At 36.4% G+C, this 15510-nt stretch overlaps 1 protein-coding gene across 1 annotated transcript in view; it reads left to right on the top strand.

The window, feature by feature from the left end:
- The first annotated feature begins 1607 nt into the window (after nt 1-1607).
- PIP4K2A (phosphatidylinositol-5-phosphate 4-kinase type 2 alpha) overlaps nt 1608-15510 on the top strand; it is a 51109-nt gene continuing 37206 nt past the window's right edge. The window contains exons 1-2 of the mRNA XM_008639234.2: nt 1608-1730; nt 2845-2941. Of these exons, the coding sequence (XP_008637456.1) occupies nt 1666-1730; nt 2845-2941 (162 nt within the window). The 5' untranslated portion in view covers nt 1608-1665. The remainder of the gene's footprint in view (nt 1731-2844; nt 2942-15510) is intronic.

The following is a 15510-nucleotide window of genomic DNA, read 5'->3' as shown; positions in this document are numbered from 1 at the left end:
CTAATCCCAGACATCTTTCTCTTTCCTTTCTCTGCTCTGGTTATAGCTCCCATGCTTCTGTCTAGAACTTTTCAGGGCTTTCCAAAGAAGTGTTCTGTAAAATTCAACAGATCTTAGCAGTTTTCATGTAGGTTGCAAGGATCTGAATGATAAAAATTGAGACATGGCAGGGAACAGTACTGGGGCTTTAAAGTATTGAAAGGTAAGGAGACCACCTGACCTGCCTGCCTGTATTGGTTTCTTTCTTCTGCTTAAGAGTTAGAAGACTCTTCACTCTTCCCTTATTTTGTTTAACTTCAGTTCTGCTAAAGGTCGTACTTGCAGGGAGTGCATTTTTTTCTCCTCCAGTATTTTTAACCTATAGCTGCTTCAGTGATGGTTTCTCCAAAAGCTTTTCTTAAGCAGGGTAGAATTTATCAGCAATTAACATCTTCCTAGTTGAAAAATAGTGGATAAGCAGTGCTAGGGAGCAGAGGAGCACATCTCTGTCGCTACATCCAGCCCCAGTGTGCATTTCCATTAACAGAGAGTGGGGCTTCCCTCTAAACCATGTAGAAAACTGCTGAGAAAAAATGTGCTCTGTCTGAGCAAAAGGATTTGACTGGGTAAATTGAGATGCATGACCAGGGTGTAGAGTGCCATAAAAACATGGATAAAATGTGTGTCATGGGTATTTTGTGACTGTTGTTGTAATGAGTATCTCATTCCTGGTTTGGAAGGACCATTGCAAGCTTAAGAATTCTCTGTCTTATATTTATCATGTTTTAGTTAAACTTAAGTAAAGTAAGGGTAGATTAATACATGCAATACTAAAAACGTGCCAACAAACTAGGTCATGGTAAAGTTGTCTACATTTTATAATAGCAGTGTGGTCAGAAGTAAATTAGAAATGTAAGTGGAAAAATCCTAATCTGGAGAATACTGACCATGTTCATTTCAAAGCTAGAAAGAGGAGGTGGTCCACATAAATGTAAGAAGATAAGGAAAACCTTAGGACTTGCATGCATATCTATTTCTAAACAAAAATGTACCTATTTAAATGGTTTGGCCAACTTGAACAATCAAAGAAATGCCTGAATACTGTGACTTATGAAAACTCGTCTGAGTTTTGCAGTAGTGTAAGCAACAAACCTCTGCTTATTGAGCTGAAAGTATGTGCATTCATGTGGATGTGAAATTTCACTTTGTTTTCTATAAACAGTTCAAGATGCAGGTGTGTAAGATTACTTCATAAGTTGCAGGGGTAAACAGTCATTGGAAATAAAGAAGGTGAATCATCTTTGGAAAGCACAGCTTGACTGACAAAACAAGAACAATGTGTTGGTATAGGAGACCATTTTGCTGACATTGTCGTTGACCTTCCATAAAAAATACACTCCAGGTGTGCTTTCAAGCACTTTTTTTATTTCTGAAACAAGTATAAATATGGAATGCTGTTTCTTTTCTTCCAAAGTGTCACTCTTGAGATTAGTATTTGATCTGGAAAGAATAAAACTGCTTTTGCATTCTTTCATTACTTGCATTCACTCCTGGAACATATACACAAGAAATAGTAGACTTTCAGAATTAAGACACATATATGTAGCATCTTCGCAGAGACGTCAGCAACTAAATATATTCTGTTTTCTCTAGATCAATGAACTGAGCCATGTTCAAATCCCTGTTATGTTGATGCCAGATGATTTCAAAGCCTACTCAAAGATAAAGGTGGACAATCACCTTTTCAACAAGTAAGTACAAGTAACAATTTTGTGTAGAAGTAGATAGTGGCAGTGATATTTTTATGAAGTACTATGAACTCTGTTATTTTTCAGTGCATGGGGCTGAGGTTTTGATGATTAAGTTAATCCTGAGATAAACATAACCATCTGTGCTGTTCTAAAAAGCAACAGCAAAGGCTGCTGGGTAGAATTTTTCCTCCATATGGTTTATTATTGCCTTATGAGTATCTTAGATATTGAAGGTGATCCTTTCTTGGTGTGATTATTTATGGCTGATATAAGCATTTATTTGTGAATTTTTAAAAACATAAATTCATGTGCACGTGCCCTTTATTAAGGGTAGTATTTGAATAAGAATGAGAATCTAAAGGATATATCAAATGTGAATAATGTTCAGCTTTTTATTTTCCATCATACAAAATCATACCAATTATATAGAAGCTTCGAAAGTATTAAGGTCATTTAATGTAATATCTATTGTCTCTTAAAAATAAAATGCCCCATGAGCAGTATGTACAGACGTATAAAACTATTAGTATTGGTTTGTGTATAACCTGAATTTTTTTCAAGAATATATGTGGAAAAGAAAAATTCTGCTACTTTGTGTCTTCTGCTCTGTGACAAAGGTCAAAATAACTTTTCTCTTGTACAAGTCTAAAATGAACACTAGGATATTAAAACTAGTTCTGTATTGAACAAGTCAAATTTTCTTGAGGTTTTGGCACTGTTATTACTTTTTGGTGTCACCGATGGTATAGTAATTCTTGTATAATCCAATCTAATATTCCACCTTTGAAGTAAGTTTAGGGCAGTGGGAAAGCATTCTCTTCTGCTTTTGAGTCCATGTTTCAGAATTGTCAAAATACGATTTGTGTTCATTTCATCATTGTTGTAGTTCCTTAGCTACAACATAATGATGTTATAGCAAGCTAATAAACATTCATTAAATATTGTGAAGAAAAACAAAATAACCCAATCTCACTGAAAAAAGAAAAGCATTAGAAGAGATTATAAGAGGATTGTTACCCTCAGCTTTCTATGAACAGCGTTGAGACAAAATTCTCTAGAGTTACTTATTATATATGCACAATAATGAAATTGAATTGGTTTTATCTTCTTTCAGAGAAAACATGCCAAGTCATTTCAAATTTAAGGAATATTGTCCAATGGTTTTCCGCAATCTAAGAGAAAGATTTGGAATTGATGATCAAGACTTTCAGGTAAGTTCTCTTTGAAAAAGACTAAACTGGTGCAATAAATGTTTCTGTTTTACCTCTTGGCCTGCCCAAGCTGTCGTCTGGTTCCTTCTGCCATATTTAGTTCTCTGTGTTTCCCATTAGAGTACCTCCATATAAGCCACATTATTGAAGTTGCAGAGTAATATCTCTTGCAATAAGGAGGAAAAATAATGTCTGGACACACTGACAAGAGATTCTATATTCAGCTGAATCACTTACTTCAGTTGCTTCAGTGGTCTGTCTGTATGAGATGTGGTTTCTGAAATGACCACAGATTTTTTTTTTGCTTTTTTTTCGCTTTTTTTCCCCCCCTCATGCTCTTTTTGGTTAGAAGAGTGACCTGTGGCCTGCCAGCTTCATCCTGCTTCATCGTGTCTTATTTTCCCGTTGTTAAGAGGATCTGGAAACAATTGCTTGTGTAAAGCAGATACTGCAAACCAAGAAATTGCTCTAGATTTGGCAGGGTTGTTCCATGCAGTCAGAGTTTCTTTCTGCCTTTGCAAAAGAAAGTCCTTGAACTCTGCTTCAGCCTCATTTGCCAGTTCTCACTGACAGTTCCCTTTTCCATTAACAGTTCCTAATGCACAGCGTTTCAGTCCCAGAGATAATTTCTTCTGCAGTCACACTGCAAGGTGTCCTGTCCTAAAGAATACTTGCTGTGTAACACAGTACTACTTCTTCTCATGCTCTTTTGGTCTTTTAAACTATTTTGATGTGAGCTGCAGTTGTATTTATAATGTCACTAAGATACATTAAAGAATTTTTAAGAAATGGTTTAAAGTAATTAAACAAATGGTACAAAATGCATTTGTACAGTAACATTCCCTTTCTTGCCAATGGAGCAAGCTAAATGTTGCAGCCAAAATCTATATCTGAGTCCTTCAACAATCCTTTTTACCAATTTTCGCCTTTTCAGTATCAAACAACGTGTTAGAAATGTGTAGGTGGGTTAAAATGTGCAGGGACATAGACAGAGATTAGGTTATGGACCTCACCATACAGCCACTGTAACCTTGCTAAGACATTTTGCCAGTCGGGGGAGAAGAGGATTGTTAGTTTATTTTGGTGGAGCTGTCATGATTGTATTCTACAATTTTTTATTATCCTGTTTATGAAGAACTGTTTAAAAGGAAATGCACCAAGACTGAGGCCAGCAGTTTAAACAGGTATATCAAATTACATCCCTGGTTCAGTTCTGCTCATGGACCAAGCAGGATCCTATTGTTTGAGAAGTTACTTGATCCCTTTATATGAAGATTACATTTTTCTTGACAAAGGAAAAGGATGAGTGTCAAAGAAAGAAGACATGTGATTGCTCTTAAAATTGTGATGTCAACTTATGCTTGCTCTCTTTAGAACATGGGCTTTTGACATTACTAGACAATGGAAGTTACAGTTCAGTAAATATGTTGGAAGACTTAAGATGCTATAGTGAGTTAAAACTGGCAAACTTGGCATAATCAAAAATGCTGCATTCCACAGCATTGTGAAATGTTTCCATCTGCACTGTTGTTCTGCAACAGAAATTCCTGTTGTAACTGTTACAGTGCTGTTTGGATTTATTAATGATAACAATGATACAACCGCATTAAAGAACTGTCACTGGATAAACGGTCCATATTTTCAGATTAAAACCAAAAATACTTCTTTGTAGCTATGTGTTGTGGGTTTTTGGTAATGTAACCAATCAACAATCCAAAATAAGAACAAGTAACTACATCCTGGTTTTTGATACAACAAAATTATGTATTAGAAAAAAACATTTATGTCACTTAGTATTTAAAGTGTATTTAGTGAAAAACAGAAGATAGTGAATATTAGTTTTAACCTAAGGGAAGACAATGTTTGCCTTTACTATTGTTTTTCTCCTCAGCCCAAGCAATTTATCACTCTGTATTTTGTTTCTCCTGGACTAATCTGATTAAAAAGAAAATAAATTAAGTGCTCAAAGTATTAATGTATTTTTAACTCAGTTTCAAAATTAAATTATTTTTACAGAACTAAACATAAAGAAAATTTGTGTCACCCCATGTGCAAGATAGGGATTATCCCTATTAAAAGTAGGAGTTGCTTTCATTTTAATGTTACAGTGTCTGTGATTTAAAAAGGGAATCTAATTTTGACAAAAGGAGTTTCAGTATATGTACTTATTTTCAGATAATCTTTATCTTCAAGGAAGTTATCCCAATTATTATTGGTTAAAATGATTGTCTTATACTCAGAATCAAACCTGAAATTGAAAAGTTCTTTGCAGTGTAGAAGTGAAGGCAAGCTTATGGAAGAAATATTAAGTTACTTTCTCTGGATAGTTTTTCTTATATAATGGTTTTCAGGAATGGAGTCCTAGTCAATTGTGAACAATGTCATTCCTATTATTGAGCCAGAAAGGATTGGTTAAGATAAATAAACTCAATTACCTTGTTCATTAGTCAGACACATCAGTCACAGTCTCAAAGAACATTCTTTTTAAATGCCTTTGTTTTCAGAGTGTTCTGCTGATATCCTTGATGAGTTGTTCCAGAGGGCAAATAGTCTTTCCTTATGAGTAAACACTAAAAAAACCCAAAAACCTACCTCATGAAAAAAATTGGTAGAGTATGCTCTAAGTAGTCAGCTATACTAATTTGAATTCTTTACATTGTGTTTCTCATTCTGTAGTAGTTTTGTGGACTGCTTAACCCATAGACTTAGTTCGCATGTGGAATAATTAAAATATGGGACTTGACTTACAGAGACCTCCTTTTCTCTCTGAAGAGAGATTTGAATCTCCAAAGTACATGTTTTTCCTGCAAGTCGTCTTGACTTTACAGTCAAAGGAATTCCTTAAATTGTATATGGTTCATGCCTTACAGGAAGCCATTTCTAGCAATGGCAATTAGAGTTCTTGGGATGAACTCCCTTCCTTCACATGACACAAACCAGCTCCCTTTTTTGAGATGTTTTTGATAATCTGTCCTGCATCTCTCTATCTTTCATAGCTAGTTGGGCATCTCCAAGAGATATTTAGTACTGAACTGGGATTGAAGTTTCATGGAGATACATACATGGCTGCTAATACTGAGTGTGGACTTCCTTGTGATTCATGCTTTATTATGGACAGCAGTGTAGAAAATATAGCATGAAGTTAATGAAACTTTGAGTCTTATTCAAAGATTGCCTGTAGAAACTTGTTATGATAAACTAAGTCTTTAATCTGTGTTACGGAATTTTATTCTTATATTAAAAAAACTTCTAAAACTGTTACAGCATCAAATTAAAAACTGGTCTGGCTGTTTTTTCTTAAAAAGGGGAACACAAGTGATGATTAGTCAGTATGAATTAAAATTGCATTTAAATGATGGAAGAACTTTGAAACCATCTTACCCATTTACAAAGACTATAAATTATCAAAGGAAAAGAGACTATTGTTTTGCTTTGTACTGTTGGATGTTACAAGAAAAGTATATATGGATCTCTGATTGAAGATACCTTTTTTAAGTGTCAAAATAATTCCAAGAGCCAGAGCATTAAGTAATGACCAATTTTGCCTTGGTAGGGTAAATTATGTATTTTTGTTAGTGTTTTCTTGTTTAATTGAAAAAATCCTTCTAAAATTCACAGGACAATACTTGAGAGCATTAACTATTTCTAGTAGAAAAGAAAAAAATTTATTAGAAAACACGTACTGTAAAGTCCCTCACTACAGCACTAAATTAATTTTAATTTCTGCATTCCCCCTCAGCTTTAGACATTGTAAAAGTTATTCTACAAAAGATTTCTCCCCCCCTACCCCCTCCAATTAATGGGATAGCTGTTTTTATTTAGGGTTTCTTTTCAACTCAGTTGACATAATTTTTTTAGCTTAGAAAATCCATGAGTAGAGTTCTATTAGAAGAATTAGAGGATTAGCTTCTGTAAACTGCAAAATTATAAGAGATTAGCAGACAGGCAGCTCACCTAACACCCCCCCAACAATCTGTAGAAAAATAGGATCTACTACTGTTACAAATGCTTCCACTGCTGTTGCTCTGGGAAGGGAAACTTTTTTACTATGTTCCAACACATCTGTTCTTGCTTAAAGTTATTGCTGAATCCTACATCTGGATTCTGCTAGGCAAAAGAGGAAGACTGGGTTCTTGCCCAATAAAGCACAATTGCTCATACCAGAGGGCACCAATGTCCCAGGGTACCTAATGAGCCTTCTACTGGGGATGAGGGAGAGCACAACTGACTTCCCTTGAAGTTTTAGTACTCAGTGTAATAGGAGACAGGCTCAGACCTGACTTTTCATGTCTGCAGGAGCAGTTTGTAGAGATTCTCTGTACAGTACAAAGAATTCATAAAGAACTTTTAGCAGATGGGTCTGTAAGTTCTTTTTAATTTACTTATGCTTGATATTTCTCTAAGCATTTTTCCATATAAAATATTGAAATCTAAAATAATAATGACAATTCCTGCTTTTAAGCAATTTCCCTAAAAACAAACCATATGAACTCAGTATCTTTCACTTCTTCTGATAAAGCTGTTAAGGAGACTTTTCAAAATCTCCCAGAGCTCTCTATGCAGAAGGATTTGTAGTCCGGACTCATAACAAGGCATCAGGAAAACAATGCGAATTCTAGGCTTGTTTTTAAGATGTCAGCCTTCAATATAATTTTCTTTTGAGGTATCTAAGCTTCAGATCATCAAAATTCTTACCAATCTCTAAATATTTTTGGCTCATTTTACATGACTTACCCAGTCCTAAAACCATCATCTTAAGAACTTAAAAACTACTTTGCAATCCAAGATGATTCTTCAGACGAACAAATATTAATCAGAGCTCTCAGCTGGTGCTTCTGCACTGAAATTCATGCTTTTATTTCTTGGCCCTTGCTTTGGGAAAGAACAAGCCACCTCTAGCATCAAACTACAGACAGCAAGGTCAGCAACAACTATGTTAGGAGCTGGAGCTTATTCCTAAGACAATCTCTTCAGTTAATTCAATAAAGTGCATTAAAAATCATTGGAGCAACAACTGTCTTGTAAAGAAAATACCAGTGCTAGTAATTTTATTTTAAGCATGGTAAGTCTGTCAGTGCATGAAAAGTTCTTGGGCTTATCTGTTAGATGAGATTCCTGTAGCAGAGTATACAGTTTGTGGATCCCAAATGGACATTGACACCAACTGCTGCCATCTTGCTTGACATGGGTATAGACAGTGGTGGTAGTAAATTGTTGAACCAGCCGTAGTAACAAAAACTGTGCTGTTTGTAGTCTTTCCAGCACATAAAAAATGACCTTTGCAATCTAAATCCAATGTTCTAATACTTGGTGCCATGTCAGCCCAAATAATAATTTAGAGGTGGTGGAACTTAACCTTAGTACATATGACAACAGAAATTCTAACTTGTGGTTTCTCTCAGTTTTCCCTAGAAAACATTTAATTTGCCTTGCTTTCAGCTGTTCCTTGCCTAAACTGAGTGTCATTCACAACCAGGCATTCAAACTAGAAAATAGTAATTTAGCATGTGCTGGCAACATCAAAAGAACAAACTGATAGGTGCTCCCCAAGTTCTTACAGACACAGCTATTGAAAGGAAGGCATCAAGCCAAGCTTTGCAGGGGTGAAGGGAAAAGACTCCCAGAAAAGGAGCCCTAACTCTTCCCAAAGCAAGTGTATGCCTTAAGCTGACAGCTCCAAATCCATATCTATGGTCTCAATAGGATAACTTGATTTAGGAAAGACCCTCATGTTTTATTCATTAACTCTCATTCAAAAATGTTAAGGAACCCATAACCTTTCTCTTGGAAGGATAGCTCAATGCAAAAAAGAAAAAGTTCATGTTTTTCCTTTCTCTGTCAAAGTTTTTCACATCTTTCACCATAGCAATCACTCCCTGAATACAGTTTTCTTATAAAAAAAGGTTCATAGGTGTTTGGGTGTGTACATCCACATCTTGGCAAGATCATAGGAGAAGCTCCATATTTCTGCTGCGTGCACCACAAGACCAGTGGTATCCTGTTCTCATCTTTTGGCGCTCCCATGATATTCACCATATGCCTTTTGAGAGCCATGCTTATGAGCTGACAGAAAGTCATAATGCAAAATTGTCCATACTTCTGGCAAAGGCAGGGGGAGGTTACACCTGAATGTGCTTGTAGCATGTTACTGGTAGGTCAGGTATGCTTTGATCCATGCCAGACTGCTTATACACCTTCCAGTGTCAGAGATCAGTGTTCCCTGGTCATGCTTCCACAACAGTGTTTCCAGATAGGAACCTGCTTAATGGAGAGAATGCACAGTGCCAGAATACAAAATAGACCCAAAGGTCTTCCCTACCTGTCCCTGTATGACAAGCCAGACATCTCTGGGTTTGGTGCTTCTGTTGTTACGTTGAAACACCAGTGCTTTGCCTTTCTTCCCTCTACAAGTCACTGACAAAACACTGTCCTGAAAATCATCTCAGAAGTGGGCCGCTTGTTTCAATTTACAGCAAATAACCTTGGAGCATCTATGTCAGTTGTATGACACTGTCTCTCTGATGTCCTTTGTAATCAGTAATCCAGATCTAATTTCCATATCCATGATTCCTGAGGTCTTGTAAAAAAGATTAAAAAAGGCTGGGGGGAGCTCCAGGCTTGTCTTGTTGAGAAGCTGTGCCTGGGCCAGAGAGCACCACTGTAACTGCTGCGGCAGAAGAACAGCCAGACCGTGTGTACATCATCCTCCAACAGTGATGAGCCACTGCCAGGCTTTTCCACTGACCTATGATTTCAGTCATCACAGAGCATCATCTGTGCACTTGTTTTTGCCTATTTGTTCATGCAAAGCTTGCCCAGAGGCACTCCTAAATAGTCTGGGATGTGATCTGATTTGTCTTTAGGGTGCGTTGAGCTTGTGAAGCTCATTTTAGTTTTCCACAGCTTTTGGATGAGATCACAGCTCCAGAAACTGTTGTTTGCCTTTGTCCAGACATCATGAAATGGGGAAGATTTAAATCAATGAAAAGCTGTTAAGCCAGTCAGTTTGAAAGATTACTGTTGTTCTAAAGTTCTCTATGCTTTACCACCAGAATTTTCCTATTGCCCTTTTTCTTAGGAAAAGCTCTGACTCAATGACAATTTTTATTAGGCTTCCTTTTAAAATTAGTTACACAGAGTATTTGTATTAGATCCAACACATAGTTCACATGTTCAAAGTTTCTAAAATACAATCTTGTCTGCTAAAGTAGCAGTTAGAAAACAATGACATTTACATTAGGCGTGCGAGAGATTAGAATGAGCTAATTAAATTGACCTTTAAATCTCTCTACCCTCTTGGAGACTGGGGCTAATCCTTGGCCTCCCACTGTGGAGATAAAAATTCGTGCTGTGAACATTTTAAGCAAAGTGGGCAGACGAAGAAGAGCCTCACCAGCAGTTTGAAGAGGGGGGCAATACTTTGCCAGTTACAAATATAGCTTGCAGTTATGGTGTGAGTAGGGGGACAAGTTCTTCCTGTAGTTCAGGGGCTTTGCTCCACATGTCTTCTTCACAAAAATAGTTTCAATTGGAAAAAATAGCTCCAAACAGCTTAACTTATTACTCTTAGAAACAATCAAAGCCTCTCTGGAAATTAGCTTAGTTTTTTTGATATCTGCTATTGGTATAACTAACATCATGAGTAATGTCATTACTGTTATTTAATTACAGTAAGTTGCTATTTGTATTGACCAATGTGCAACATAACAATGGACTTCCAAATGATAAAGGATTAGGTAGTGTTTTAGCTGGTTTCTAAGGACTCTTGAGGATGGTTCTTACGAAGTATTTGCTTTGATGTTTTGTGTCTTAGATTTTTAAAATTCTAATTATTGCAGAGCTTTGTAATAAAAAAACCCAAAAATTATATATATAATGGATGATTAAATTACAACAGTCAAAATTTAATTGTCAACGAGCAATTGACATTTCATGTAGTGAAACCTTGAGAGGATGCAAAATCCATTCAAATGTCAAAGTGGAATAAAGACAAAGATTTTGTACAAAATCCACTTTGATCACCGGGCATTCTGAGCCTGTCCAAATGAGATCCTTTTTAATACAGTGAGATGAATACTTATATGGATAAAAAAGGAGTACAGAACTACAGAGATGAGGGCTGTGTTCAGGGAGGTGGTAGCTCTGAGAAGGAACAAGAGGTCAAAGAGGACAAAAGAATTTAACACTGGTGGGACCTTCAGACTAGAAAGAGTAACTGCACCCTAGGGTAGATAAATTATAAGGCATAAAAATAAGATCAGAAAGAGTACTAACTTCTTTTTGACATCTGTTTGTTTTATACCTGAAGCTAATAAGCATAGTTTTGATGCTAGCAGTCTTTTAAAAAGGAAGGTGGAATTTGGATGTAGAAAAAATAATGAAAAAGTGTGAAAGGAATTTAAGGACAGAGAATGCCATGTGCTTGGGAGTGAAAGAGTCTGACCTGCTGCACTTGAAAAGATTAGAGTTAAGAAGGAAGTAGTATGTGAGTACCTTTGCAGAAAAAGAATACTAGGTACTTCAAGAAAAAAAATAAATATGAATCACCAGAAATGGAACTAATTAAAATTCAAAATTAGACTCACCTTTTCAGCAACACAAATGGCTGAATACTAGAAAATCTACAGTGGTGAATCTAGGTCTTCTGAAAGTGGAAAAAATCAGAACTGCCTTTCTGGAACATGCCTAATCCAAAAGTAGAGATTGGAGTTCAGTTTAGGAACTGCTGGGTGAAATGAAATAACTTCCAATGGGTAGCAGTTGTGTTGGATTCTAGTTTATGAAATTTTGTTAAAATCTCCAGAAGAAGCTCCTGTAAATGTCAAAGAATTGTGGATCAGGTCCTAAAAGCCCCTGTGGAAAAACCTTTTTTTCTTTCCTAACACATATTGTAGGAAATAAAACTCTGTGCAAATTGCTAAGTTTGGGAAAGAGGAGATAGAGTGGGTCTATAGTGAAATTAAACAACCTTTCAGGTAATTTGCTAAAGAATATGCTGTTATTGGGTGAAATTATGACATGTAATTTAGGTGTGCTGATTAACTTTTTTTTTTAATCAAGAACTCTCTGGGAAATTAAGTACTAGTAAATGGTGTAGCTTTTAGTAATTTATATTTAAAGCTTTTTTTTTAACTTCTATTATTCTATCAGAAATTAATTCTGTGGCATGGGACAAATTCTTTGTGATTTGCAGCCTCTCAGCACTGAAGGTCAAATTAATATTTCTAGTTGCCTGCTAGTCAGTGCAGTATGGGTGGTATTTTTTATATTCATTTATGTAAGGGCACTTAAGCTTCCAGCCAGTGACTTGTCAGAGGTAAATTATTTGGGAAAGAGGGGGATGTATGGAGAAATTTATCTAGTAGAGGTATCTGTGAGCTTGGCATGTTAAATGTGTCTTCAGTTGTATAAGTAATTACACAAGTAATTTAGCGTAGTCTTTAAGTGACCTCATGAAAGTATTCACACTTTAAAAGTACAAAACCTTTTCTTTCTCCTGAGACCAAAAAACCAACAGGCACAAGATTAAAACTTCACAAAATGAGAAGTGAATCGGGAATTGGCAGAACACGCACACTCGGAGCAGGAGACTTGCAGTGAGTTGCTAAGTGAAGCTGTTAAGTGGAACAGGGTATGCGTGGCTGACAGATGTTTTAATTGTGCCAGAGAACCAAGGCACACTGTGGAAGAGTTGGGGAAGGCTGGGAAAATCTGAAGAGGACAGGGCAGTCTGACCCTTGTTTCTTTGAATTTTGAGGTCGCTAATGCTATTGTATAAGCAGCTGATTTTTATTAACTTAATGGGGTTAGTGCCTCCAACATTGTACAGCTAGACACATGCTCTGCTGGCTCCTGGCATGGCAGGGAAGTGCTGTGTCGTAGCAGAAAGTAATGATACAAAGGTTGTTAGATCATCAAACCTGTGTCTCTTGGAGGGTAAGAGTTGGGCATTTTTTGTCTCCATCTGAAGAATATCCTCTCTCTTCTCACTTTGTGGCTCATAGATACGTCTGTACTAAGTGAGGAGTGGCTCTTTTCCCATCTGTTCATATTCCACTTAGTCTTCCCCTAATTAAGAAGCAGAGCCAGAGGGAATTCAATCTGGTATTTGCCATGGTCTCTCTCTCCATGTCTCTCCTTTCCCCCTCCCTCAACCCCGTTTATATTTTCCTTTTGGAAAAGGGAGATGCTTAAGTTTCATTATTTATTTCCTCCTAGTCCACTAGAGATGCTACACTTAAGAAGGAGATACTGCTGCCAGGGATCCCAGTGGGTCTCTCTTAACTGAGTTTACTGCTGGACACAAGGAAGCAGAGGAAAAGCCCTACAGTAGTCTCTTTAGTTCAATTAGCTTTGCTTCCAACGAATTTGTGCACAGATGTCTACAGTGCAACTTATCTTTCTTACTTTTTTTACAAATCATCACTGAAATTTATCTGTGTTCTGGCAAAAGCTGTCTGGATCCCAGGAATGTTCTACCATGTATCATCTCAAAAAATGCATTCAACAGTAAGAGAAAAGTCTATACATTGTGTCCAATAGCTGTCTGAACAACAGGATAGTACAATTCAAATAAATGGGTATCTTTAGTCTGTCTAATGAGCACTACTGCATAACTTTCTTATTATTGTCTGCATTAAGATAAACTTCATTGACATAAAAACTTGCACAAGATAACCCCAGAATAAGTTAAACTTTTTTACTTATCTGAATATATCTAAAGCCTAACTTAAAAGTGAAATTTGATACCACATGTGGTGTTTCTGATATTTCTTCCTGGTTATAGGTTTTCTAATGGCTGCGCTTCAAAGCGGCTTGAGTGTGGGACCTTCTTGGCTGTTTTGTGTCTTAATTTACAAAAGAAACATTTTCTAATGAAGAATCTCTTCAATTCCAATATATGTATTATTAACTTGTTAGTATTTGGCTCCATGAGATGCCTGAACAGTCTGAGTCCAACAGTAAGTTAGCTTCACCTACATCAAAAGGGAAGAATCACAGTGGATTTAAAGAGCCATATAATTTCCTCTTTGAAGCCCCTAAAATCTCCTAGTTTGATCCTTTCAGTGAAGCTGTTTCCTGATCTTACTTGTTAATGATGATTTACCAGTGCAAGCCAATTCTTGTCATCTCTCTACTTAAAGATTCATTGTTGTCATCACCAGGCAACAGTAGATGTATTTTATTGAAGACTGATTTCTATCTATGAACAAATGTAACTAGTATAGTTGAGAGACAGGGTATTTTGCAAAGTACCTGGAAGCTTTACTTCAGAAGGAATTTGAACTTTTCTCTGCTCACAGAAGTGAGAATTAACCATTACAAATAAAATAATCTACATACAAAACTTAGCTGTGTATTTATCAATACAAAGTGGCAATTACCAGTAATTGCACAATATTATATAATTAGATTTATCTTTCTGCTTTTTAAACTGTGCTTATTTAACAAACTTGAGCACATATCAAAACAAAACACAGAAAACAGTAATATTAAATGTCTTCAATGTTCCACATGCTTTTAAAGCTCGAAGTAACTACATTCTGTATCTGAAAAGTGCATTGTACTGAGAGACTTATCGCAAGAGTGGGGAGTTAGTAAAAATAAAGTATCAAAGAGGTTATTTAATTAGATTTAATTATTTAATTGTTTTTATTTAAACATGTTTAATGTTTAAACATCTGATCTTAATTTATTACTAGAGTCAAAGTATTGTAGAGAGGGCACTTGGGTTATCTGTGCATGTATGGAAAGATGCTGCTTAGCATAAAGTTGGTTGGTTTATTCTGACAAATTAATATGCATGGTAAAATGATAGCTGTGTGCATTCTTAATTAATCTTGATATAGATAACTCATAATACAGTAGCCATCTACTAAAAAATAAATGTATCACTATTTGTAACCCATTAAAACATTAAGAAAAAGTAAAGTGCAGCTACATCATTATCCAGATATATATTATATTCTCTTGTTAGTGACATTTTTGGTATGATAGTTGTATTTGCAAATTGACTTTCATTATAGTTAGCAATCAGGCAGAATAAATTTTCATTAGGGGAAAAAAGCTACTGCTGGAAAAACAGGCATCTGTAAAAAGTCAGTGTCTTTTCAAGGTTTTCTCAAGATGATTTAAAATACGGCTTTATTAATTTCTTCTGGTGGAGAAATATTTCCTAATACTTAATCTAAACCTCCCTTGGTGCAATTTAAGGACATTTCCTCTTGTCCTATTGCTTTTTACCTGGGAAAAGAGACTGAGTCCCACCTGGTTGCAGCCTTCTTTCAGGCAGTTGTAGAAAGCGATATGGTCACCCCTGAGCCTCATTTTCTCCAAGCTAAACCCCCCCAGCTCCCTCAGCTGTTCCTCATCAGACTTGTGCTCCAGACCTTTCACCAGCTCCATTGCCCTTCTTTGGACTCTTTCCAGCACCTCAGTGCTCTTCCTGAATTGAGGGGCCCAGAACTGGACCCAGGATTTGAGGTGTGGCCTCACCAGTGCCAAGTACAGGGGAATGATCACTGCCCTGGTCCTGCTGGCCACACTGTTGCTGATCCAGGCCAGGATGA

This window comes from Corvus brachyrhynchos, unplaced genomic scaffold (assembly GCF_000691975.1).
Source record: "Corvus brachyrhynchos isolate BGI_N302 unplaced genomic scaffold, ASM69197v1 scaffold167, whole genome shotgun sequence".
NCBI lineage: Eukaryota > Metazoa > Chordata > Aves > Passeriformes > Corvidae > Corvus > Corvus brachyrhynchos.
This window is presented reverse-complemented; position numbering and strand designations above follow the sequence as displayed.